The sequence below is a fragment of the Camelus ferus genome, chromosome 21, assembly GCF_009834535.1.
Source record: "Camelus ferus isolate YT-003-E chromosome 21, BCGSAC_Cfer_1.0, whole genome shotgun sequence".
NCBI lineage: Eukaryota > Metazoa > Chordata > Mammalia > Artiodactyla > Camelidae > Camelus > Camelus ferus.
Genome location: NC_045716.1, coordinates 21,931,674 through 21,959,332, shown reverse-complemented (window position 1 = coordinate 21,959,332; position 27,659 = coordinate 21,931,674). Strand labels below are relative to the sequence as shown.

The window sequence follows — 27,659 nt, the reverse complement described above, 5'->3', positions numbered from 1 at the left end:
GTACAGACAGTGAGCTCACTCTGGGCCCGGGCCCAGTTTCCACAGGCAACCAGCGCACAGCACACGCTCACACAAGCATGGGGGTGGGGGACCACTGGGGCTTCCCGATCCTTTCCCTAGGGGCCTCCAGCCCGCTGGCACCAACTAGAGGGGAGAGTGAGTCACCCAAACCACTGCCTCTGGGCTTACGTCATTTAAGCTCCCCCCAGCCCTGCCGTACGCTCTTTAGCCACAGACAGCATGTGAACTGACTCTGTCCCTTTAATGTCCATTCTGAGCCCAGGCTCCTGCTTGGGTATCTGCTCCATCACTGGCGACGCCACAGGTAGGTATGAATGGAATAGCCAGGTGAGATAGTCTCCAAGAAGCCCATGGCAGGATCCTTGATGGTGAGAGGCACATCCTTAGAGGAGCTGTTGGGGTTAGGGGGAGAAGAAGCTGAGTGTATAATCCCACCAAGCCCACTGTCTTGTCTTCAGCCCAGTTCCCAGGCCCTGCTGCTCTCACCGGTTTAGCACAACCACAACTGCAGAGCCGTCGGGATGCATCAGTGCCACTGCGTCCAAGTCGTTCTTCTTGCTCGCAACCAGCCCCACTCTCTGGGAGCCCTCAGGAATGAATTTGCTAAGTGGGAACAGGCAGTGTCAGGGACCCCGGCCTAGTCCCTCTGGCCTTGAGGGCATCTCCCATCAGTCCCCTCAGTCATCCTTCCTACTGTCCGCCCCCAGAACTCTTCCAAACTCTCCAGTCCTCGAGCCATGTGGCTGGGGATACCCTGCCATCCTGCCTCCCAACCCCAGCATCGGGCATTCAGGGGTTGTCTTTGTCTCTACTGCCAACTAGTCACTTCCTGCCTAGATGGTGCAAGAGGGGCGGGTGTGCCTCTCCCAAGGTTCCCACCTTAGAAACACCTTCCTGCTCCCTCAAGCAGGGTAATACAAGCCCAGTGCAGGAGACGCTAGGCTTGGTGTGGAGTGGGGTGCCCGCCCTCCACGCACCTGAAGTGGCCAAGGTGGTAAAACATGGGCTGTTTGTAAAATGTGTCCTTGGTGATGTCCACGATGATGGGGCTGTCAACGAAGTTACGCACCCAATTGGGTCCCCCTTCAGGGTTTAGGGCAAGGTTCCAGTCGGTCCAGCCAACCACATGGTAGAGGAGGTTCTAGGGCAGGAACAGGGCAGAAACAAGCTCCACATTGCGCCCCCAGAGAACGTAGGAAAGGCTCACATGGAGGAGACAGGCAACAGTGCCTCAGGCCTGTGAGGGGGCTGTTTTACATCCTTAATTTCTAAGGAGGGAGGGATCGTGAGGATACAGGCATCGCAAGAGAAGCTGAGAGATCCAAGGCAGATGTCACTGCCCGAGACCTAAGCATTTGGAACGAGGGTGACGAGGTGTGCAGATCTGTGAAGGGAAGGCAACATAGGTAATCATGATATCCCAAAATTTGCCCCACGAAACACATCAGCTGAGGAAAAGTTGGAGAGGAGGGGCCTTCCATCAGTCTTTGGTGAGACTGGCAAGGGCTCTGAGGTGGTGTGCTGTGCAGAAAGGGAGGCCGAGGCGGCTCACCGTGATGATGCTGTGGCTGTACTGCATCCCTCGATCCCAGGAGCCCAGCCGCACACTCTGCTCCCAAAACTTGGAGCCTACACAGGCCTCAGAGGCAAAGAGCATGGTGTCGGGGAACAGGCGGTGTGTCTCCCCCAGGGTGGCTTTTGCTGGAGCCAGAAAGTCCAGGTACCAATGTACAGCAATTCCATGAATGTACTTAGCTGCCTCTGGGTCCGTTAGCACCTGTACAGGGGAGAGGAAGGAACACTGGGGAGCGAGAGCCATTGAACCTGGGCCCTGCACAAAGGGTTCTGGAAGAGGCACTAGGTCCTGAGAAGTGGACGGTGGGATGAACACAACGAGAGGAGGCTGCAGTGACAACCATGGAGATTCATGGGGCCCTGGAGACCCAGAGGGGGGTCACCACCACCTCCAGCACCCCAGGAGTACCACCTGGGCATCTGGCCCCAGTCGGGGTGTTCCAGGAATCAAGAGGTAGGGCAGGGATGACACTCTATTTGGGAGACAGTCATTTGGATGCTGGATTTGGGGGTCACTATGGCATCCATGGAGGCACTGGGCCTTACCACCTGGGCCCAGTGGGGCAGCAGCAAGCGTTGGTCATCCAGTATGAGCAGACGGACATCACGGTGCGTACTGTTGGCGAGGATGGGACCCAGGTCACGGGCGATGAAATCTCGCTGGTGTTCAGGGGTGAAGCCCAGGCACTGGAAGGGGTACCCGCTAAAGAGCCCTGCAGAAGGCTCGTTCTCAGCTGTCACTGCCCAGAACTGTAACTTGTGCTTGGCATAGGCATCCAAGAACCTGGCAGAGGAAAGAGTGTGAGTGATAAAAGGCCAAGAAAGGGGACCAAGACTGGGGAATAAGAGGCCCAATTGGGTGGGGAAAACTGAGGGGCCTTAGTCAGAAAGGCCTGGAAAGTAGAAGATGAGCTGAGGAGAGTCAGATCTGGAGGCAGAACCAGGTCAAGGGGTGGGACACGGACCAGAGTATCTAAGAGCGGAGGCTGGTCCAGACCCTGGCCCTGCTGTTCCCTTACTTGATGAAGTATCTGGCCCAGGTCTGGTGGTAGAGATCCCCCGGATGACCCTTGAGTGAGCCCTTCCCATTCACTTTCCCATTGGTCTTGAGCCAAGTGGGTGATGTCCAGGGACTGGCAAAGAGTGAAATATGGCGCTTGGCCAACTCCTGGGCTTGGTGAATCAGGGGTATCTAGAAATAAAGGTAGTGAGGAGAGAGACACTCAGAGTTGGAACATAAACAGACTGGCCCAACCAGTGCATGAGGCCTAGCCATCAGCCCCTGCCCTCCCTCCCACCCCCAGGACAGAACAGAGAGAGCAGGGGGCAGGTTCTGTGTTTCTCTGCAGACTGCTTTCGCCTGAGGCTTCTCAACCACCTGGCATCAATGCCACCAGAGCCTGAGGCAGCCAGAGTGCCCACCTTGAGTTTGACATCTTCCTCTGGGAGGCTGAAGTTGAGCAACTGGAAGTCATCAGGGGCATCGGCATAGGTGTAGACGCGGATGGAGAAGTCACAGCTGGCCATGGGGACCCGGATAATGTTGTATTCAATTCCTGCAGAAAAAAGAAGACCAAGATAAGTGCATCTAAGTCAACAGGAGGACGTGGGGCCTGGCCTACCACGTGCCAATCATAAATTATGTCTAAGTCAGGGCCAAAGAGAACATGGGCTCGGGTAAAGAACAGGCCTTTAGAGCCTGAGAGTCCCCAGGCACTCAGTAGGAGGTAGGAGGATAATCTTTTTTTTTCCCCACAGGGCATTGAGGGGACCTGGGGGTGGGGGAGGGTATAGCTCAAGTGGCAGAGTGCATGCCCAGCATGCATGAGGTCCTGGATTCAATCCCCAGTACCTCCATTAAAAAAAAAACAATTACCACCCCCCCAAAAAAAAAAGGAAAAAAGAAAAAGCATGGCTGTGGCCAATAAAACTTAAAAAAAAAAAAAAAGAGGGGACCCAAATGTCAGGGGCGGGTGGGCAGCAGGATCAAAGGAAAGGTCAAAGTTGCACTGTGTTGTCTTGTCCCCTTTCTCACCTTCTTCCGAAAAGTATGATTTGAGCAGCAAATTCCGGGCTGGGAGTGACAGGGCAAGGATGTTGAGTGCAGCAGCGTCTGTCATGGCCCCTCCAAATCCTTTCACTTTCTGGAACTTCTGATCTGGCTGCAGGGTCAGCAGCAGCCCTGAGGACATCCGCAGGGAATAAAGGTTGTCAGTGCACAAGAGAGAAACTCCGTGGTGATCGTTGGCATGACTTAACTCCACGGGTTTGGGGGTGAGGGGTGTAGTAGTTACCTGTGCCTGTGCGGTTGGCCTGAAAGTTCCCCAGACTCAGCTCCATTCGGCGCCCACTGCGTGTGCTCTCAAAGCGGCTGAAGGTGCCAGGGTCAGGCAAGGTCAGGGGGTCAAGAGAATCACAGTATGTGGCATTGCAAACACAGACCACTGAGCTGTAGCCAAAGCTTTTAGGGATGCAGGGGCGGGCACCTGGGAGGGAGGGAGCACAAGAGAGGCAAGGGCTGGAGGGTGAAGAGGGGGAGAAGGGACACACTAGTTGGAAGGAAAGACTGAACAGTGGTTTCAAAAATCCCTTTGCTGTACCCCTACTCTACAGGTGATCTCAGTCACTCAAAACGGTTTATTGAGCATCTACTGAAATCCACCACCAGTACTCCAGAGACTATCAAAGGACCATAAGGCAGAAGGGGGCCTCGGGGCTCCTTCCTTCCTCCTTGACTTACCTGAGGCCCACGATACTGCCTGAAATAGAAGCAATCCCATGAGGCAGACAGTGATGATGCCCACTCTGCCCTGGCACTTCGGACGCCCCTGAGAACAGAATGAGGAATGACTGGAAGGCAAGCCCCTCTCCACCTCTCATCTACTCTCCTGGGCAGGTCTGGGCTGCCTGTGGGCACCCAGCTGAGTCTCCCACCTTTAACAGAATGGGCCAAAACCCACAGACACAGAGGTCCAGCCCTCCCTCCAAGCCCTCTGCTAGTGACAGCTCTTTGCCCACCCCAACCAGCACCCCCTCCACCCCTCTTCCCACCCATTTCTCCTTTAACCCCTCTTTCCTTCCATCTGTCCCTTCATCAAAGAGCCAAGATGGCCTGGGTTCAAGGAGAGTCTGTCATTCATTGAATTCCAGAGCCTGGATGGCTAGGATTCCAGAAATAGCATGACAAGACCAACTGGGAGCCGCGGCCCACTCACCTCTCTGGAAGGACTTGAAAGCTCCATCACCAGATGGGAAGACTGCACGGTTCCAAACTTCGGAGGGATACAGGATCAACTAAATAAAAGCAGGTTTGGAGGCACCTGCGGTAGCTATACACACCAGATTAGCCCTACGCGTTAATTCCGGCATAATGGGGTGGAAGGATCATGTGATAACTATGGGCGAGTCACATGACACAGGAAGTGAGGCAACTGCAACCATACTTGTAAAGGGCGACTGGCTTCCCCCAGGCTATTGGTGATTATATACCCTATGAAATTCCGGAAGGCATGTATGGATGACAACTTTAGGAAGAATCGAGATGAAAGATCTGAATGGAGGGTTGGGCAGAGGCTCCTAAATCCCAGAGGATGGGAACCACAGCAGGCACAAAACTTTCTTGGGAAAAAATGTTAAAGCAATGCTAATAAAGGTGATATTGATAAAAGAAGTTCAGTGTGCCAAATACTGAGGACAAAATACTGAGAGATGATTAAGACAGTCTTTGCCCCAAAGAGGCTCATAAGGCAGGGAAGTCAGACACACAGACGGTTACAGATAAAGACAAAAATGGTAGCAGATGTGCACAGAGGGACCCTTTATGGTGGGATTATCCTGGAAGGCTTCTCGGAAGTGAAGGGGAAGGGAGAATTAATCAGCGAAGTGCAGGAAGGATGAGCCCTGGGCAGAAGGATGCTGCCTCTTGAGACCTCCCTTGTTTCATCATCAGATGCAGATGAGAAGGAACTGTTTTTCCTTTCTCACAGGACAAGGAGGTTATGTAAAGCAGTTGAGAGACTGTAAAGTGTTGTACAATGCTGTATCCTCAGCAGATGTGAGTGAGAAGGGGGTTCTGCATGGTGTTGCCTCATGGCCACATCACATATGATTTATCGGGAGTGACATACACAATTATGACCTGACTGACTCCAGCTCCCTGAGCCTATTTCTTCATCTGTAAAATGGATGCAATGCCACCACGTCACAAGGTCATTACTGAAATCAGTGAGGTAAGCACAGCGCCTGGTACATAGTAGACTCTCGAGAACTGCTTGTCTTTTTTTTTTTTAATTGAAGTATATTTGATTTACAATGTTGTGCTAGTTTCTGGTGTACAGCATAGGGATTCAGTTATACATATATATATTCTTTTTCAAATTCTTTTTCATTATAGATTATTAAAAGATATTGAATATAGTTCCCGTGCTACACAGTAGGACCCTGTTGTTTATCTATTTTCTATATAGTAGTTTGTATCTGCTAATCCCAAACTCCTAATTTATGCTCTGCACCCCCAGTCTTCCCCCTTTGGTAATCGTAAGTTTGCTTCCTATGTCTGTGAGTCTGTTTCTGTTTTGTAAATACATTCATATTTTTAGATTCCACATATAAGTGATATCATATGATATTTGTCTTTGTCTGACTTACTTCTCTAAGTATGATAATCTCTAGGTCCATCCATGTTGCTGCAAATGGCATTATTTCATTCTTTTTTATGGCTGGTAGTTCCATTGTATATATACACCATATCTTTATCTACATCATCTGTTGATGGACATTAAGGTTGTTTCCAGGTCTTGGCTATTGTAAATAGTGCTACTATGAACACTGGGGTGCATGTATCTTTCCAAATTAGACTTTTCTCTGGATATATGCCCAGGCTTGGGGTTGCTGGATCATATGGTAAGTCTATTTTTAGTGTCTTAAGGAATCTCCATGCTGTTTTCCATAATGGCTGCACCAAATTACATTCCCACCAACAGTGATGGAGGGTTCCCTTTTCCCCACACCCTCTCCAGTACTTACTGTTTGTAGATTTTTTAATGATGGACATTCTGACTGGGGTGAGGTGATCCTCACTGTAGTTTTGATTTGCATTTCTCTAATAATTAGCAATATTTTATAGTATTTTTTCATGTGCCTATTGGCTATCTGGATGTCTTTTTTGGAGAAATGCCTTTGTAGGTCTTCTGCCCATTTTTTGATTGGGCTGTTTTTTTTTTTTATTATTGAGTTGTATGAGCTGTTTGTATACTCTGGAAGTTAAGCCCATGTCAGTCGCATAATTTGCAAATACTTTCTCCCAGTCCATAGGTTGTCTTTTCCTTTCGTTTATGTTACGTTGCTGTGCAAAAGCCTGTAAGTTTAATTAGGTCCTATTTGTTTATTTTTGTTTTTATTTCTAAGGCCTTGGGAGACTGACCAGGAGAACATTGCTACAATTTATGCCTGAGAATGTTTTGTCTATGTTCTCTTCTAGTTTTACAGTGTCCTGTCTTATGTTTAAGCCTTTAAACCACTTTGAGTTTATTTTTGTGTATGGTGTGAGGGAGTGTTCTATCTTCACTGATTTACATGCAGCTGTCCAGCTTTCCCAACACTACTTCCCCAAGAGATTGTGTTTTCCCCATTGTATATTCTTGCCTCCTTTGTCAAAGAGTAATAGACTGTAGGTGTGTGGGTTTATTTCTTGGCCCTCTGTTCTGTCTCGTTGATCCACATGTCTGTTTGTGCCAATACCATGCTATTTTGATTACCATAGCTTTGTAAAATTGTCTGAAGTCTGGGAGGGTTATGCCTCTAGCTTCATTCTTTTTCTTCTGTATTGCTTTGGCAATTCTGGGTCTTTTGTGATTCCATATAAATTGTAGGATTATTTGTTCTCGTGCTGTAAAAAATGTCCTGGGTAATTTGATAGGGGTCATATTAAATCTGTAGATTGCTTTGGGTAATAACCATTTTAACAGTATTAATTTTTCCAATCCAAGAGCATGGGATATCTTTCCATTTCTTTAAGTTATTTTTAATTTCCTTTATTAATGTTTGAAGTTCTTAGCATATAAGTCTTTCATCTCCTTGGTCAAGTTTATTCTAAGTATTTTATTTTTTTGATGTGATTTTTTTTTTAATTTTTAATTTTTTAAAAACAATTGGGGGGAAGGTAATTAGGTTTGTTTATTTATTTATTTAAATGGAGGTACTGGGGATTGAACCCAGGACCTTGTGCATGCTAGGCATGCACTCTACCACTGAGCTATACCGTCTCTCCTTGATGCAATTTTAAAAGGGATTTTTTTTTTTTTTGCTTTCCTTTTCTGATATTTCATTGTTAGTGTAAAGAAATGCAAGAGATTTCTGTATGTTAATCTTATATCCTGCTACCTTGTTGAATTCATTTATCAGCTCTAATAGTTTTTGTGTGGAGTCTTTAGGGTTCTCTCTATATAGTATCATGTCATCTGCATACAGTCACAATTTTACCTTTTCTCTTCCAGTTTGGACCCACGACAAGGTTGGGCTGTGTTTGTTTATGGCGGGGAGGTTGGAGTACGAAGGAATGTCTTACTCATGCTAAGTAGAAGGCCTGACACAGAGTGGGTAGGTGCCAAATTGAATCGAATTGAACCATCATCATGAAGTCAGAATCTGCCCCATCCAGACTTCCTGTTTTTCCAGGAAATGTTGCTCAGGGCTTGGTCTCAGGAGGAGGGCAGGTGATATCCAGTACCTTACTTCCCTCTAGTTCATTCATTCCACAAATATTTATTAAGTACATACTACATTTGCCCCAACCTGCTCTGTTGGCTTTAGAGCCCCACTCCCCTCCTGTTTCCATCTGCAGGACACGGAGTTCGTGAGCCTCCTGCTTCTTCTCTCACGATGTGATTTGCCATCTAGGCTTTTATATTTTATTTTCTAAATAAAGTAGATTATAATAAGGGCTAATATTTTCAGTACTTAATCTATGCTACTTTGTGTTCATTGTCTCATTTCATTCTCACAAGGAAGATACTAATATCTTTCCCATTTTACAGATGAGGAAACTAAGACTCTAAAAGGTCATTAAATTGTCCAAAGTCTCTTGTCTACTCAGTGGTGGAACCTGGATTGTATCCAGAATCCTATGACACACATCACACATTTGATGAGAGCCTCTGGTGTGCCAAATGCTATGCTAGCGGCTGGTTATTTTCAAAAGCTTCTAAGTTGGTCTTAGTATTCGCTTTGTATTGTTTTAAAATCATCCTTTTGTGGGGGGGGCAGGCAATTAGATTTTTTAAAATTTGTTTTTCTAATAGAGGTACTGGGGATCAAACCTAGGACCTCGCGCATGCTAAGCATGCACTCTACCACTGAGCTATACCCTCCCCCATCCTGTGTTTTTTATGCAGTGTTCTACCTGCCCAAAATGAAGTCTAAATTGGCTTCTAAAGTGCTGGCTACATGGCAACATTTCTGGATCTGTGTTCTTCAAAGGCATTGGGTGGGGTATACCATGTCAATAATGTAAAATAATCCAGGACTCCCAGGCCATATTGATTGATTTTCAGTTGGGGAAGGGCAGGCCGGCCTCTGTTCCTGAGCTTCACTCTCCCCATCCTGGGAGATCTCAGCCCAAGAGCCCAAGCACCCCCTTTCATAAAAAGTGTTTCCTAACATAGTCTTTATTATCCTGAAATGGACATATAGATAATATGACTTACTTACATACAAAATTTAAAAGAATCAATATAGTTGCCTTAATTAGAATACAAAGAAAATTATTTTTATGGTAAAATATGTTTTCAATAAGTAAATGCTTAGGCATCATTACTGTTGCTGAAAAATCAGCCTCTATACCCCCATAGCTGAATTGAGAGTTGGAGGCAGAGCTGTGGGAGGATTAAAAAAGAACAGCTTTATTGCTTTGCCAGGCAAAGGAAGTCACAGCAGGCTAATGCCTTAAAGACTGTGAACCTGCCTCGGGGTAAAGGTCTTGGGATTTTATACAAAAATGGGAACAGGAGAGTGATAACAATCAGGGAATTTAGGAGGGCTTGCCCATTTTCCTGAGGTTCAGTCTATGACCTTTCAAGACCTCTAGGGTAAAAGAATAAGTTATAAGAAAAGAATGCCCAGGGAGGGGAGCGTGTTAGTCACAAGATCAGTTTAGCTAGAAGTACAGACCTGAACAATGCAGCAGCCATCTTGTTAGTTTTCTACTCTTTCATTACCTACAAGACAGAATGTGGTCAGATCTGTACTAAGCTAAATGTTATAAATTAGGATTTAACAGAAGCAAAAATAGCCCATGAATTAGTAAATAATTTCAACATGTAATTTTCACCCTATGTCATTTTCACAATATGTAATTAGCATCGTGCTGCAAAGCCATAAAATATATGATAAATCAAAGTGCATAAAAGCCAATCTTTATGAATAAGATTCAGTGCATTCCACACGTCTCCACAAATTTACTATTTGATTCTCAGCCTTGGCAATTCAGTAAGGAAAAGTACAGTCTTTTCAATAAATGATGCTGAGACAACTGGATATTACATGCAAAAAGATAAACTTAGACCCTTATCTTTCTCCAGAATAAAAAATTAGCACAAGATGGATCATAAACTTAAATGTAAGAGCTGAAACTAAAATTCTCAGAAGAAGGCACAGGAGAATTCGCCAGTGGTTTCTTTTTCTTTCTTTCTTTTTTAATGTAATTTTTTTGTTTTTTGTTTTGAGGGGGAGGTAATTAGTTTTATTTATTTATTTTATATTTGGAGGAGTACTGGGGATTGAGCCCAGGACTGCATGCATGCTAAGCATGTGCTCTACCACTTGAGCTCTATCTTTCCCTTTCTTTTTCTTTTGTTTTAAGCAACAGTAAATATTTATTATCTCACATTGTTTCTGAGGGAAAAGAATTCAGGAGTGGCTTATCTGGATGGTTCAGATTTGAGGTTTCTCCAAAGGTTGTAGCCAAGATCTTGGTCAGGGCTGCTGTTATCTATAGCAGGCTTGTCTGGGCCGAGGTTCTGCTTCCAAGTAAAGCCACTAACATAGGTGGTGAACTGGGGCTGGCTGTTGACAGAAGGCCTCAGTTCCCTACCATGTGGAATTATTCAGAGGGCTGCTTGAAGGTCCTCACAGCATGGTGGTTGGATTCTTCTACAGTGAGTGATCTAAGATAAATAAGGCAGAAGCCACAATGTCCTAGCCTCAGGAGTCACAGATCATCATTTTTACATACTCCGTTGTTTGGTTACATAGGGCTTCCCTATACAGTTGGCGTTGGCGGGGGGCTAAACAGAGTTGTGAACACCAGGAGGTGGGGATCATTTTGGGGTCATCCAGGAGGCAGTCTACCATAGTCTGCCCTCTGGCCTCAATAAGTCATGTCCTTCCCACATGTAAATACTCTTACTTCCTCCCAAGGTCCCCCAAAGTATCCTTACTATAGCTTAAGTCCAGAATCTCATTAGACAAAGGTTTCTTATTTATGATTCCAAAACACCAATGACAGAAGAAAAAAAAAGATAAATTGGACTTCATCCAGATGAAAAATGTTTCTGTTTCAAAGGATGCCATCAAGAAAGTGAAAAGACAACCCACAGAATGGGATAAAATATTTAAAAATTATATCTCTGATAAGGGCCAAGTATCCAAAATATATAAAGAACTCTTACAACTTAATAATAAAAAGATAACCCAATTAAAAAATGAGCAAGAGTGGAAGGTATAGCTCAAGTGGCTGAGCACATGCTTAGCATGCACGAGGTCCTGGGTTCAATCCCCAGGACCTCCTCTGAAAACAAAACAAAACAAAAAACCTAATTACCTCTCCCCCCCAAAAATGGGCAAAAGATTTAAATAGATATTTCTCTAAAGATAGTATACAAATGGCCAACAAACACATGAAAAGATGCTTGACAAGTTTAGTCATTTAGGAAATGCAAACTAAAACTACTATGAGACATCACCTCATAGGCACTAGGACAGCTATAATCAAAAAGACAGGCAATAAGAAGTGTTGGCAAGGATGTGGAGAAATTGGAATGTTCATATGTTACTGGTGGGTATGTAAAATGGTGCAGCTGAGACAGGAGGGAAGCAGGCAGGGCACAGCTATTCAAGGAATGACAGCAATTAACATCAAAATGGTGGAAGATTCAACTCCCAGTAGGCACTGAGGATTAAGATAGCTGGAGGTTTGACTTCTAGGAGATCTTGGGCTTCATTATTCGTTCATTGCAACATATTAGCATAATAAATAGCATGCCTACAGGTGCCATGACAGTCCCAATGCTAACTACAAAAGGTCAAAGAGTGGGCAGTGGCCCAATTCCTGGAAATCTCAGCCCCTTCCCCAGGGTAGTTGGAATAGTCTTTCCACTTGTAGGCATGTGAAGCTACTGAGCCCATAAAAACTGGCAACACTGCGCCTGTGGCTGCCTCTCTCGCTCCCTCCTCTTAGGAGACAACCCGCACTCTGTCCATGGAGTGTGTGTCTACTTTTACTTCAACCCCAACACCTGGTGGCCTTTCTCTTGCCTTCTGAAACAGCCTATGTATCTCTCTAAATAAATCTACCTTTACTCAATTGTGGCTCACTCTTCAGTTCTTTCCTGCATGAAGCCAAGGACCCACAGCTGGCAGCGCATGTCCCGAGGGGCTCCACCGAGACCTGGGGTATGGCCCTCCTCTCGCCCCACATTAATTTTTCCTACATCACAGCCACTTTAGAAACAGTTTGGTAGTTTCTCAAAATGTTAAACACAGAGAGCCTATACAACCCAGCAGTTTCACTTCCAGGTAGCTACATAAGAGAAATAAAAACATTTGTCCACACAAAGATTTGCACATGAATGTTTATCACAGCGTTACTTATGGAAAAAAACCAAATGTCCATTAATTGGTGAGTGAATAAACAAATTATGGCATTTCATTAAATGAAATACTATTCAGCAATAAAAAGGAACAAAATACTGATATATGCTACAACATGAATGTACCTCAAAAACATGATGCTAACCGAAAGAAGCCAAATACAAAAGATCACATACTGTATGATTCTATTTATAAGAAATTCTAGAATAGCCAAATCTACAGAAACAGAAAATAGATTACTGCTTGCCTGGGGCTGGAGTGGGAATGGAGATGAACTGTTGCACAACTCTGTAAATTTACCCAAAATCATTGAGCTGTACACATAAAAGGAGAAACTTTTATAGTATGTAAATTACCTCAGTGAAGCTAGTCAAAAAAATTTATTACGTATTTGTGATATCTAACAAACTGACTTCCCTGACGCAAAAACTACTCGCTGATTCATTCTTTACTGCTAATAACTTTAACCCAGAGGCTATGCTCCAGGAAGGAGATAACAGGCTGATAATCTCAAAAGAATGGACAGACAGTTCCTCTTGATTCTTTGAGGTTAAGAGGAATGTAGCACCCTGTAAAAACACCCTGATTATTATCACCTTTTCTATGAAGCCTCACTAACCTCATGATGGGCTCACAGTCTTTAAGGTATTAACCTGCTATGACTCCCTTTGCCTGGCAAAGCAATAAAGCTGTTTTTTTCTATCCTCCCAAAACTCTGCCTCTGACTCCCAATTCGGCTATCAGAGTACAGAGGCCAGTTCTGGGACAACAGGGTCCTCCTTGGTACAAATCCTTTCCATGTCCCCCATTTCTCGTTAGTAGGAGATAGGCTTCATTTAGCCTCCTTGACCCTCCCTGAGTTCCAAAGGGCAGATTCAAACAGTTGCTAATTAGAGAAAGGAGGATGCAGAGACAAGGAGGAACATTCAAAGAAACAATAGCACAGCCTTGGGGCAGGGTCCTGGTTCCTCCTCAAGGAATATACATAACAATATCTTTGAGTTCTTCTGCAGGAACTAAGGCCCCCCCACCTGGGTGGAGGATGTTAACTTCAGGTGGAGCACAAGATTCCTGGAGCCCCGCCCTGTTATCTCACCACCAACCAATCAGAAGCCACATACTCTGTAGCCCTCACCTCCAATTTTGCCTTTAAAACTCCCAGAAAACCATCAGAGAGTTTAGGTTTTTTGAGCACAAGCCACCTACTCTTGCTTGGCCTTACAAGAAATCTTTTTCTGCTCCGAACTCCAATTTGTTTTGCCTCACTGTGCCCCTGGCACATGAACTTTTCTTCGGTAACCACTGCAACTGGTTCATTGCTTTTGTAGGTACACTACTGCATTGATACTCTTTTCAACTAAATATATTACATAGTTGGAAGTGGTCTAATACACTGAGTAGACAGATGCAATAATTTCAAGACAATTATTTTATTTAAGTTCCCTTCTCCATAATGACCTTTTCCTAAATTATTGGTGTGGGGCCAAATGGCATGCTTCACAGTCCAATGACCCCTATTTCTGGGTTCTCAGATGTCTGCCTTCGATCTCTCAACAGATAAAGTACAGTCTTCACCGGGCGTGTTTGCCCTAACAAACTAGTAACCCTAGGTAATGCCTAATCTCATCATAGATCAGGCTGGTTCATCTCAGCCCACGTCTCCACCTTATCAGAGTCATATCCCACCGCACTTCACTGACCCTAAACTTCTTACCTCACTGCAACAAATCAAAACTTGTGCGGCACCTGATGTAACCCTCCCCAATAAAATACCTCAGCAACTCAGTGTCCACAGGCACCTCTCTTCTGTGTGGCCACTATTGTCTATAGCAGCGTAACCTAATAAACTCCTTTCTGTTTTCTTTTTTTTTTTTTTTTTGGTAAATTCTTTTACAACCCACGACACTGGCCCGCTGTGTCCCCCAATAGCTGGCTATTAAAACCTCATAAAAATTTTCTGCATTATTATATAATAAAGTCCTGCTGACTTATATTTGATTTCATATTTGCATGTGTTGTTGAGCAGAACATTCCAAAGTCAAGTAGAATGAGAGACAATTCTTCCTTGTAAAGGAGTGTCCTGCATGTTATATAGATGGTCCACCTTTCCTGTCCTCCCACTGAATCCTCAAAGCACCCTCTAATTGTGGTCTCCACTAAAGACAAGTTTTCAAAATGCCCCCTAGGGGGCGACTGAGAACCACTGCCCTAGGGGAGTCAACTCAAACGCCCAGGCCTCCCTACAGTAACCACTAGGGGCGTACTAGGTGGCCACAAATGTGTTCCTAGGTCCCTTTTGCACAGCACTTTTAAAAGGCTTAGCTAAACATCAAAGGACAACTGGACAATAAATATAAGCAAAAAGCAGAAGTACAAAAATACTTTGGCTGACCCAGCACAGGGGTTCTGATCCCATTTCCGCCAGCCCAGTGACAGGCTATAGGTTTGGCTCTGATGGCAAATTCCAGACCTGGAGCCTGGCAAGTACCATGTCACAGGCTCTTTGTTTGCTCTTTAAGCCTCAGACCAACTCCTCAAGGAGGGCGCTCCCTTCCAGTCCCACAGTCAACTGCATGGTCAAGTCAAGTCAAAGAGAAACACTTTCTCATTCCATGCACAGCAGAGTAGGTGCTCAAAAAATACTTAGAGACAAACGAATGGATTAACCTCACTAGTCACCTAGAACCTGTCCTTTCAGCTCTGGTTTTCGATCAGAAGATAGATCACTCTTGATTATTGACACCAAGTGACTTCTTTCTCCAATGAGACCCTTCTGCCCCTTAATCACTAGGGTGTGGCTTCACCCCTGGATTAATCTGATTAACCAACTTTTTTTCAGCTTTATTGAGATATAACTGACATAATACTGTGTAAGTTTAAGGTGTACAACGTGATGATTTGACATATATATATGTATGTGTGTGTGTGTGTGTGTATATATATATATATATATATGTGATTATCAACAATAAAGTTGATTGAATTAGCCAGCTCTTAAACAATAACCACAGCATACCTGTAAAGCCCAGTGCAGATGGAAAATTTTGTACCTCATGTGCACTCCTATAATTTTTCTCAAGGTACCAAATAGCCAGTCTTTCATGAGTGTTTATTACAGCCATTAGCCTGACAACTCCATGTTACAGACAAGAAAGCTGACTTAGAGAAGTTAAGTGGCAGAGTCAAGTCAAAATCCAGCTCTGTCTCACTCTGAAGCCCAAGCAAGCTCTTAGCCATCACGTCATACAGCCCCCCAGATATTTCAGTAGTGTATTTTTAGTCTTCCGTAAGGTTATAAATGGTCACAGGGAAAATTTCATGATTCCTATTTCTCTGAAACCTCAAAACTCTTCACCCAGAGGTGAGCATAGAACTGGGGCTCAATGTTTGCTGAATGAATGAGCAGGTGAAATTACCAACCACACCCTGCTATTCAAGGCCCTGCTTGTCAGGGTTTCAGAGACTGTTCTTGGTGTCCTTGGTTTGAAGCAAAGTAGTAGTGAACTTCAGGAAGAATGAGGTTCACTCTGAACAGGACTATTAGAGTGAGACCTAATGGAAGGGATTTAGTTGAGGCAACAGGAAGTATGGATTCAAATACTGAACACCTGTGAGCCTGCTCGCTCATTCCTTGCTGTTCTGAGCTTCCATGAGGGGCTGTGATGAGGCTCACTGAAAATCAAAATGCCTGTGAAGGTGTTCCTAGTGAACTGTCAACTTCCATATAGATGGTTGGAATTACTACTATTACTGTTACTCAGTCTTTTTTTCTTCCCTCCAGGTACAGTTGAAGGAGTCTTCTGTTCAAGACCTCTACCTCCACCCTTGCTCTCTTGGGCTGACTCCATTTCTCTCTTGTCCTCTCAAGAAGAGGCAATATGGTATCTGGATAAAACTCTAATTCAAAAAGATACATGCACCCCAGTGTTCATAGCAGCACTATTTACAATAGCCAAGACCAGGAAACAACCTAAATGTCCATTGACAGATGCCTGGATAAAGAAGTTGTGGTGTTCATATACAATGGAATACTACTCAGTCATAAAAAGAATGAAATAATGCCATTTGCAGCAACATGGATGGACCTAGAGATTATCATACCAAGGGAAGTAAGTCAGAAAGAGAAAGATAAACATCATATAATATAACTTATATGTGGAATCTTAAAAAATGACATAAATGAACCTATTTGCAAAACAGAAACAGATTTATAGACATAGAAAATAAACATGGTTACCAAAGGGGGAAGAGGGGAAAGGGATAAATTAGGAGTTTGGGATTTGCAGATACTAACTACTATATATAAAATAGATAAAAACAAGGTCCTGCTGTATAGCACAGAAAACTATATACAATATCTTGCAATAACCTATAATGAAAAAGAATATATATAAACTGATTCCTATGCTGTACACCAGAAACTAACACAACTTTGTAAATCAACTATACGTCAATTAAAATTTAAAAAGGGGGCAAAACAAGAAGAGGCAACTTGGAAGGAATTTCAGCATAGCCACAGGAGTGACTATACAGGATTGAAATCCTTGTGTCATTACTGACTAGAACTGGGATATTGGGAAGTTACTTGACTTCTCGGAGTTTCAGTTTCCTTGTCTCCAAAACTCTTGCCTCAAGGGTTGTTACGAGGACTTAATGCAACAAAGCGTGTAATATTAATTCTAGCCAACCCTCTGGAAGGAGGTGCTACACCTGATGAGTCTTCTCTCTTGCACTTCCTACACTCCATGGACTGACTCTGGACCCTTTCTGCTCCAAATATGCTCTTGCCAAGGTCACTAACAAGCCCTCTGTTGCTAAGTCCAAAGGGTACTGCTCAGCCCTTCTTTGACTTGACTTTTTACCTCAGTTGACACATGGTCCCTTCTAGAAGCACTCTCTTGTTCTTATGATGCCACACTCTGCTGGTTTGGATGTCCTCCCACTTCTTTGGCTGTTCCTTGTCTTTTACAGGTTTTGCCTCCCCTTTTTTTTGGGGGGGGGCGTAATTAGATGTATTTGTTTATTATTATTTTTTAATGGAGGCACTGACCTGGGAATTGAACCCAGGACCTTGTATATGCTAATCATGTGCTCTACCACTAAGCTATACCCTCCCTCCTCGCCTCCTCTTTCTGTCTGTTCCTCAGGGTTCTGTCCTGGGCCTTCTAATCCATCATATTCTCTCTACGGAGACAACCCACAGCTTTGATTATCTTCTAGTTGCTTTTGGTTCCAAAATTTCCACCTCCAATCCTGATCCTTCTCCTGGGATGGACTCTTGTGATATGACTCTGCCCTCCAGAACTGCCTCCAGGTGTCTCACAGATATTTCAGCTGGACCATCATGAGAGCATCATCTCTTCCAGCCAAACTCACTCTTTCTCCTGTGATCTCTTTCCCTATGATTAGCACCACTTCCCCCCAGAACCTAGGGCTCATCCTTGACTCTGTCCTCTCCCTGAACCCTTCTTCTCAGCATTTCTCTTCTAAACTATTGAAACATTTATCACTTGGCCTCCTACCCTCCTCCAATCCATTCTCCAAGAAGAACTAAACTAAAATAAAAATGCTGAAGCTACCACTCTCCCTTCTAAAATCCTTCAGTGGTGCCACACTGCCTTTTAAGAGGGCTTATGGGACCTGGCATCTTTGTTCCAGCCTCATTTCTCACCTCTCTACTTGGACGATATGCTCCAATCACATTTCCTCTAATAGACCACACTCCATCTTGCCTCTGCTCTCCCTTCTGCTATGATATTTTCCTTTTCCCCTTTCTTGGAAAGAATAACTACTCTTGGGGGGAGGATATAGCTCAAGCGCTAGAGCACATGCTTAGCATACATGAGGTCCTGGGTTCAATCCCCAATACCTCCTCTAAGAATAAATAAATAAGTAAACATAATTATCTCCCCTCTCAAAAAAAAAAAAAAAAACCACTTTTTCATCAAGTCCTCAGCCTTAATGTCCCTGCCATCACTACCATTTTCCTGACACCTTTGAATGAGCTGGGTACCCCTGCTATGTGCTCCCCAATTCACACATTCGATGAATAATAATTGGGCATCTACTATGTGCCAGACACTGTTCTAGATCCTGGGAATACAGTAATGAATAAGCTGCTCTAGGGAGTTATGTTCTCCCTAGTGGGTGTGGCAGACAAAACAGATAATTTCAGGTGGCCATGAGAACTAGGAAGCAAAATAAAGGGGTAGGGAGTGCTGGACAGAGCAAGTGAGGGGCAAGGGGCAGTGGTAAGAAGTGTTTGGAGAAAAAGGTTGGGGGTCAGATTCTGCAGAGCCTTGGTGGCCACAGTAGGGAGTCTGAATTTTGTTCTAAGATGGAAATTCACTGGAGAGTTTGGTCCAGGGAAGTGACAACATGAGATTTACATTTTTAAAAGATCACTTTGGCTGCTGTGTAGAAATCAGACTAAGAGGTAAGTGCCAAGGCAGGGAAACCAGCTGCCAACTGCAGTCTGCCATGGCCTAGCCCCCTTGTTCTACATTCTTTCTGCCCTAGAATCCTCACAAAGGTTCTTCCTTTAGTATGCATCATTCTTCACCTCCACTTAGCCTAGTTAATGCCGATTCATCTTTCTTTCAGAATTCAGCTCATATGTCATTTTCTCTAAGAAATTCTTCCCTTTCACACAGACACCCACCACTCCTGTAACACAAGATCACAGTCCTTACATTTCCTTTGTAGCTCTTATTACCATTGCAATTAATTGTACAAACGACTTAATATCAGTTATAGCACCTGGCACCGGTCTCGTGCTCACTGAACACCTGTCAGATGACTGATAAAATTATATAGACCTTCTTCCACTCCACCCCTCAAAAAAGCAAGTGGGTAGAGATGATTTTAAGACTTTTTTCCCCTCTTCTTCATTAGTAAAATACGACCATCCCTACAACTAATAATAATGATGATAAAAAGGTGAGGTGCAAACGCAGGGAAGGGAGCGTTAAGATCCAAACGGTGCAAAACCCATTACGCCTACCGTCGGCGAAGTGAAACAGCAGCCCCAACGGGAGGCAAAGGGAAATCCCAGCGCAACCAGCAAAGCTGGGTGGACGGAGTGAGACAAGGAAGCTCAGCAGAGCTGGCGCCAGAGATAGGCTTGCAGCCCCACCACGCGCAGCCGCGAGACGCATAAGGCCGGCGGGGCGGGGCGGGGCGGAGCCTCGCTAGGGAAGGGAGACACCCCTTAACGCTTCCAATCGTCAGGAGGCGGGACGCAGGTGCTTTCTGCACGTCTTATTGGCCGTGCTAGGGACGGACTGTTTCCGTGGACCAGCTGTAGCCCAAATGGGGCACAAGCGTATTCGGGGGTCTACGCGAAAAGAGGACGCGGGAAGCGAAAGGCGCGCATGCTCCTCGGTGTGCACTCGCGAGCCGACCCTAATGGGTGGGGGTAGATTGAATTCCGTCAATGAGTCCAGCTCACGGAAGCTGAGTTGCATTCTTGAGTTTCCTCCTGTGGGAGCCTCGGGATAGGGAACATTCAGTGCCCGGAAATTGCCCCGTTGGGAACCCTATCTCCACTCCCTCCTACCTCATCTTGTCGTTCTGGCAGGCCGCGCCCTAACCCTTCCTGAGGCTGCGTTGTTATGGTGGTGAATTATTCAAGAAGCCTTGCAGCCTGACGCCATCTATGGGTAGTGCCCCTCCCTACCCTCTTCCTTTCCTGTAGGGCCACACGGTTATCTCCAAAATCGTAGGTTCCGAAGCTGTTCACGAGGCCTCACTCTGCCTTTAGTAACTTAATGAGTTTGTTGAGGACCTACTGTTAGACCCAGTGCGATGAACAAGTCCCTGCTCTGTGGATCCTGCGTTCCATGGGAGGACACAAACAAAAACAAGATAATTTTAGATAGTGATAAGTATTCAAAACAACATGGTGGCATAATAGAATGAGGAGTGCTCAACAAGGTGTGACCGGAACTAAGACCTGAATTAGGCAAAGGCAACAGCTATAGGACACAATGTTTTGGTGAAGAGCTAGCTGGTGCAAAGGTCCAAGGCACTTCGGCTGGAGCAGAGAGTGGATCAGGTTATACCTGACCAGTCTCATAAGGAGTTTGGCGATTATTCTAAATGCCATGGGAAGGGGGAGGGTAGAGCTCAGTGGTAGAGCGCATGCTTAGCATGCACGAGGTCCTGGGTTCAATCCCCAGTACCTCCACCAAAATAAAACAAACCCTAATTACCACCCCCCATAAAAAGTTGAAATTATTTTAAAAGAAATAAGTAAATAAATAAATACAATGGAAAGACATTAGATTTCAGCAGAACTTTAATGTGACATGGTTTCTTATCACTTTGCTGAGTGGATAGTGGATTATAGGAAGAATGGAAATAGATTAATTCAGAGGCTGGTAGAGAGGGTAGTGGTGACTTGGGCTAGGTAACTGATGAGAGATGGATGAAATTCAGAATAGGATTGGATGTGTTGGATGAGGGAAAAGAAGAAATCAGGGTGATCCCCAAGCTTATGGACTGTGCATCTGGTTGAGTGCTGGTGCTACTTATTGAGATGTGAACACTGGAAGAGGAACAGGTGCTGGGAGTGGGAATCAAGAGTTCAGTTGTGTCCACACTGAGTCCAAGACACCCATTAAACATCCAAGCAGAGATGTCAAACTGGAGGTTGGAGCTCATAGAGGTCAAGAAGAGAGTTATCCACCAACACATAGATGGCATTTAAAGCCAGGTATCATGATAGGGCCACCTATCACAGAGTGGGGTAGAAAAGAGAAGGCCAAGGGGAGAGCCCTGGGGCCCTCCAGTGCTGAGCAGTCCAACAGAGGTGTGAAAGCTGGCAAATGATACCAACATGGTAGAGCAGAAGGAAAAACAGGAAAGCATGATGTCTTCAAAGACAAAAAAGTGGAAAAATTCAAGAGAAAAGAGGCTGATTATCTGTTTCTTAGAGGTCAAATGAAATGCAGGCAGAGAAATGGCCACTGGGTCCAATACCTCTTTGGTTACTGAAAACTTTGTCAAGAGCAGTGCCTGGGGAGAGGGAGGGGAAGGAGCCTGATGGGAATGGGCCGGGAGAGAATGGATGTTCAGGAAGTGGAAGGAAGAGAGAAAACGTCTGCCTATGAAAAGGGGCAGAGATACCACGTGGAAGCTGGATATAAATACCAGTGTCTTGAGAGTTTTTGTAACTATGAGCAATGCTAGAACAGATTTCAATGGTGAAAAAGAATGATCCAGAAGAGAAGGGAAAATTGAAATTTATTGAAGGCTTACTCAGTGTGTTAAGAGCTTTACAAACATTTGTCCTCACAATGTTGTACGGATTAGGCAATTCAGGTTAAATAACTTGCCCAAAGTCATGCAGCTAGTGGTGGCAGAGCTGAGAGGCCACCCAGATTTTTCTGACTCTTCATGCCTCACCACCCCACGGCACAGGCACACAGCCCCCTATGTTTAAAGACCTGGGACATGCCTTTGCCCTGGCCACAGGGCCCCTGGTGAACCAGTGAGAGTTACTCTCATGCTGAGGGAACAGGACTTTATTTTTCCTCCTCCAGTGCTTTAAGCAGGGGCATCTTCCCCCACAGCCTGAATACCCATGCAGCACAGGACAGAAGCTCTCCCAGGCCAGAGGGGCAGAGGCAAGCAGCAGGAGCCCGTAGAGGTAGGAAGGAAAGGGATACTTTTGGGGGTGTTCAGCAGGTTTCTTTTTGTGTCAGCCAGTGCAAGGGAGTGCTGGGGGCTGCTGGTCCCAACCAGCTGGTGCCTGTGGCCCCAGCGTTCATCTGGATCTGTTCAGTGTGGCAGGATGCCCAGGTCAGAGCCCAGTCTCCCGGCTGCCCCCATTGAGGCTGAGGCTGTGGGGGCGGGTACCACGCTCCAGCCTCCTGGCAGACAGGAGGCGCCTCAGGGAGGAGCCAGAGCTAAGGTCACCACAGCTGCGAAGATGGAGGCTCTCTCGGCCTGGCCGGCCCCACGGGCTCCGGGGCACCTAGATGGGGCCACAGGAGAGAGCATCAATGTGGCCTGACCTGCAGCTCCAGGCTTTTCTGGGTGTCTTCCCTGGCTTCCATAACTACCTGCTTATGCCCGTGGGCTCCATTCCCATTGGGGTCCGGGGCCTTCCTGGACATCTGGAGGAAACGAGTGACCAAGCCCCGGCCTGGCCAGCTGCCCTTCAGGTCCCCCAGGGAGTGAGCAGGTGCAGGGCCCGAGGGCAGGGGGACCTTCCGGAAGGCGGGCACAGGGCGCCTTTTCTCGGCTGAGCGAGCACGTAGCAACTTGGGGGAAGGGCAGCGGGCTAGACGGAAGAGGCAGGCTTCAGAGCAGAGCCCTGGAAAGAGAAAGAGGGAGAACAGGTGGAATGGGAGGTGCAGAGAAGGCCAGGCAGCACTCCCCTACCAACCACAGGGCTGACCTGTGTCTGCAGAGGAAACGGAAGCAGCTTCTTCCTCAAGCACTTTGGTATAAAGGTCCCTGAAATCAGCTGGGAAGGAGAGGGAGACAGGGACTAAGTGGGAGGGCTCAGTAGACACGCCCACTCCTCTCGCAGCCCTCCTGAGAACTTAAGCGCAGCTCTCACACTCCAGTCCCAACCAAGGGGGCATCATCTCTGCCCACCTCTGCCAGCAACTAGATGATACAATCCACCAAGACAGGGACTAAGGCGCTATCATTCACTGCTGCCTCCTCCCTGGCACATAATGGTAATGGTGAGCACTTCTGTGCCAGTGCCAGGCATTTGACCTGCATCTCTCCTGTGGTTGAGGTACTATTATTATACCTGTTTTACAGGTGAGAAACTGAGGCTTGGAGAGGGGAGGTAACTAGCCCAAGCTGGGAGCTGTGGGATTGGGTTCCAAAAGCCAAATCCTTTACTTTTAGCCACTAGGCTATTGATGTGTTTCTAGAAGGTGACCTAAGAAGTGTCTACTGCAGGAGTTTCACCTTTTTTTCCTCCTCAGGGACCTCCACAATGTCCCAAATCCTAGCGGGCATCACTGGCCCTCTAACTCCAAAGGTTGGCCCTCTCCCAGATCTTGTGGTGGGGGCTCACCGGTGTCGCTGGAGGTGGTGATGCCCGGGTCACTGTGGGACCGTGGCAGCAGCAGCAGCGGTGGCGGGGGAGCTGGGTGAGGAGGCCGGTGCCCCGGTGGGGTGAGGGAACCTGAGCTGTCGCTGAAGCGGCGAGCGGGGGCTCGCGGGGGAGGGGCCGCAGCTGGCCGGCTGCCTCCCCTGGGGACCCGCCGCCTCAGCTCCGGGAAGCAGGGCCCCACCCAGGGCGGCCAGCCCTCCAGCCGGTGGCAGCTGCGGGCAGCTGTGGGGGCACCCAGTGGGGGTGGGGCCTCGGGGGCGGAGCAGGAGTAGGAGCGGGCAGCCCTCGGGGGCCGCCGGGGCAGGGGGCTGTCTTCAAAGGGGCCCCGGAGGCCGCAGTCCAGGCTGAGGCAGTAGCCGGCACGGCTACGCTGAATAGAGCGGAAGAGCACGTAGTCAACGGAGCGTACGGAGCCCTGCAGCTCCAGCAGGCACGAGTCCTCCGACGGGCTGGAGCCCCCGGGGAGGTCACCGATGGCTGACAGCACCAGAGACCCGCTGTCCATGGACACTGTGGACGGCAGGGGCTGCTGGGTAGCACCAGTCTGGCCAGGCCCAGGTGGTTCCTCTTTTCTCAGGCCCAGCCTCTAGGGGGCCACCCTGCCTCTAGCTTTATCTCCAAGGAGACAGGCACGTCCAGAATTCCAAGAAATCTCAGCCATCGCTGTCCCTCAACCAACTCATGCTCGTCTCTCCCTCTTTGCCCCCACCCAGCCCTGCAATCCCAGGCATCGCGGCCCTGGTCCACCCTCCCCACTTTCTACTTACCATCAACAATGGAGGCCACTCGCTCGCAGATACAGGAGCCATCGTGAAGCTGAGGATCAAACAGAGTGGCCTGCAGAAGACACAGGGGTCAAGGGTCCAGCCATACAGGCTGATATGGCCACCCCATATGCTGGACAGAGCTCTGGAGACCTAGATTCCAGGCCAGCTTTGTCACTTTGTCCACGTCACTTATATGGGCCTCAGTTTCCACAGCTGTAAAATGGAAATAATAGGTCTTGCCCCACCCATCTTACCAGGCTCGAGGGCAGATCAAAGATGACAGTGGATATTCTCTTACTATACAGATCACGAGAACTAGTATTATCTTTATCCAGTGACTGCAGCTCACTCAGCTTTGTAGGCTCTATCCCCGGCTCCCCAGCCCACACCAAGCCCTGCTCTCACCTGGCTGTCTCCTCGTAGCCCCATGACGGCCTCATAAGAAGGGGGGCAATCAGTAGGGTACAAGGGCACCGGGCTGTCCATGGAGCCATTGTAGGTAATGCTGGCAGGATGAGGGAGAGAGTTAAAGCCTGAAATAAAACTCCTACTCTGCAAAGAGCCCTCCCTACCAATCCAGCTGCAACCCCAGTCCCCTTCCTTAGTTTCCCCAACAGGATTCTGCCAGGCCTTACCTCTGTGCATCTGTTTCTGAGCTGCAGGTGTACTCTGGGGGATAGTAGGGTGGTGGGGGCACAGGCGGTACAAATTCCTCCAAGTCCAGCATGGTGTGTAGGAGCGGGGCTGGGGGCGAGGATGCACAGCCCAGAGGCCCCAGAGGGCCTGAGACTGAGCGCTCAGGGGCCAGCTGCTGAGGAGTAAGCAGGTCAGCAAGCCTGGTTTCTGGGAATACAGCTCCCTGGCTCCCAAACTCCTGTCTCATCTATGTTTTCTGGCCCCACCCCCATCCAGGAAGGACCTCCAGCTCTGGCCCTACGCATCTAGAAATTCCTCCTCTTTATGGACCCTTCTGCACCCAGAATTGCTATCTGTCCTCTGTCCCTCCCAGATCAACCCCTTATTCCCACCCCTCATCCAAGACATTCTTGACTCCTCCCAACTTTTAGTTCTACTCTCCAATGCCCCAGACTTGCATCACAAACTTTTCTTACTCCCTGTCATTCCCCTCCTCACCCTCTGTTTTGGAATCCCCCCCAAACATCCCTGCAATAGACATGCCTAAGAGGTGACCCACAGTCCCTGGTGCTCAGAAGCCAGCACTGTAGCCATCGCCCCTCAAGCCCAGATCCAGCACACTCACCCCTGCCCTCATCGTATCTTCGGGGCCTTGACCCCTCCCCGCTCACCGTGTGCACAAGGTCCAGGGAGAAGATTTGGATGCAGCAGACAATAGCAGAGAGGGTACAGATTATGGCGGCACAAATGGTGAGCCCACAGACACTAAAGAGCAAGTTCTGGGGAAGCGAGAGAGAGGAAGAGGGATGTGAGAGGGGCCTGGGGTTAGGTAAAGCCCACATACTCTAGGCCTGTGAGGACCTCAGGAGGGGACCCAAGGGTTATAACCAGGAGGATGGTGGGAGAGGAAGGAATGGTGGAGGTGCGGGGGTATGCTCACCTTGAGGGCCCCTCGGGCTTCATCACAGGTAGAGTTAGGGGCAAGTTTCAATTCCTGCCCAGACTCTGGACAGGGCCGGAGAAGAGGAACAGGGGGGCAGCACACACAGACCTTTCCGTCCTGAGTGGGAGTGAGAAGGGTGAGGCAGCCTGAAACAGGACCAACCCAGGTGTCCTGCACACCTCCCCCAACCAGTGCTCTCAGGCTCTCCCTCTTCAAATCTCACCAAGGAGCACTCTCGGAAGTCTCGGGCCAGCTGAGCATTTTTACAGGAGAGAACAGAGCCAGCCATGCTGAGCATGACACAGAGCACCGAAAGCAAGGAGAAGAAGGAGATCTGGTGGAAATAAGGCACAGACTTAGGGCTGGGACCCCAGGGGTAGCCTCTACTGCAGATGGAGCCACCCTCCTTCACAGACATTTATGCCTGGCCAGTGTGAACGGGAAAGCCAATTCCCTTCTTGAGGGCATAAATGGGCACCCCCTCAGGTGCTGGGCACCTGCCTCCCAGTGGGTACCAGACCCTAGCACATACCACTAGAGTGAACGGCCGCTTCCAGGACACAATGCCAACCACCCCGGAAAACGCCAGCTGGGGACAGAGTGAGCACAGGCTCAGCCTGGCAGGGGAGGCACCTGAGTGAGCCCCTCACCACGGGGTGCACCCAGCTCTGTAAAGAGGAAGAGGACGAGGAGACAGGAGAAGCCAGGATTTGGACTGGCAGCTGGTGTGGAGGGGTGGGGCCCAAGGATACTCCCCCACCCAACAACTGTGCACCCAACTCACCGAGAATCCAGCCCAAGACGGGCAGGACCTCTTGACGCTCTCGGTGGTGGTGACGGAGGAGGCCACCATGCTGAAGGTGACCACCAGGATGCCCAGGAGCACCTGAGCCAGCCCCAGGGTGAGCAGGGCCTGCAGCCAGGGTCTGTGGAGGCGGAGGTGGGTAAGGCCCCGGGTGCTGGGCCTGCCTAGTCAGCGAGCGGCTGGAGTCACTAGGCGAGGGCATCATGCCTGCCGCCCGGTTGTCTGCGCCTCGCTCGGCTCTCCCTGGTGCTTGGGAGCATCTCAGAGGCGCCCAAGGCCCCGTCCTTTCTCCTCTCCACCCCTCTCGCTCTAGAGCCCACCTCCTCCCTGAGTCCCCTGGGGCATGGCCCAGGGACTCCAGCTGAGGAGGCGCCCAAGGGAGGGGCGTCACGGAGGGGCCGCGGAGTGCTCCCTCTCCACCACGGGCACTGGACGGGCACCGTGCCCGGGATGGCGATGAGGACGCGGGGGCACCGGCTCATTGCATCTCCCTAGGGAAAAGGGGCGCCGAGAAGGGCCGGTCCAGGAGTGAAGTGAGGGCGGCGGTCCGGAACCCAGGGAAGGGTGGGAAGGGTAAAGGCAAGAAGGATGGGAAAAAAGTCTAGAGTAGAGGGGAGGATCGGCGTGGGGTGACTCTAGAGGCGCGGTCGGTGTGCCCTCAGAGTGTCCAGTGGGATCCGAGGCCGCCTGGTGGGGAGAGGCTGCGGCGGCGCCGTCTCCTGGGTCGTCAGCCCCGCTCCCCTCCCCACCATGCTCCCGCTCGCCCAGCTCGGGCTGCAGCAGGTCCGGGACTGGACGCGGGGGATGGGGATGGGACGGTGCGGGAGGAGGGGCGTGGCGCGAGGGCCGGCGCGCGGCGCACTCTGGGAGCTGTAGTCCCGGCAGAAGATCGTGTGGGAGGAGGAGGGCGGGAACCGTCCGTAGGGTCAGCCGGTCGCCGCGGCCTATCCCGTGAGCAGCTTG

At 48.2% G+C, this 27,659-nt stretch overlaps 2 protein-coding genes across 4 annotated transcripts; both read right to left on the bottom strand.

The window, feature by feature from the left end:
• Positions 1–178: 178 nt before the first annotated feature.
• On the bottom strand, positions 179–4,993 carry GBA (glucosylceramidase beta). Of its 3 annotated transcripts, XM_006172679.3 has the most exons (11): positions 4,812–4,992; positions 4,337–4,424; positions 3,891–4,082; positions 3,632–3,778; positions 3,019–3,152; positions 2,616–2,788; positions 2,143–2,380; positions 1,574–1,798; positions 999–1,162; positions 508–624; positions 179–413 (listed from the first exon to the last, which is right to left on the bottom strand). In XM_006172679.3, the coding sequence occupies exons 1-11, from the start codon at positions 4,836–4,838 to the stop codon at positions 308–310; spliced, it is 1,611 nt and encodes a 536-aa protein (XP_006172741.2). In that variant the 5' UTR covers positions 4,839–4,992; the 3' UTR covers positions 179–307. The 3 variants fall into 3 exon arrangements, with proteins under 3 accessions (XP_006172741.2, XP_032319989.1, XP_014406462.2); XM_032464098.1 differs by lacking the exon at positions 508–624 and having other exon boundaries at positions 181–413; positions 4,812–4,993; XM_014550976.2 differs by lacking the exon at positions 4,812–4,992 and having other exon boundaries at positions 181–413; positions 3,891–3,967.
• Positions 4,994–21,691: 16,698 nt separating this feature from the next.
• Positions 21,692–27,485, bottom strand: FAM189B (family with sequence similarity 189 member B). The gene is given in 13 exon segments (XM_032464094.1): positions 21,692–22,441; positions 22,530–22,783; positions 22,868–22,936; positions 23,507–24,055; positions 24,313–24,382; positions 24,718–24,817; positions 24,948–25,120; positions 25,620–25,727; positions 25,889–26,008; positions 26,115–26,225; positions 26,424–26,480; positions 26,676–26,861; positions 26,863–27,485. Coding segments are annotated over 13 exon segments (2,010 nt in total). The 5' UTR covers positions 26,902–27,485; the 3' UTR covers positions 21,692–22,267.
• Positions 27,486–27,659: the final 174 nt, after the last annotated feature.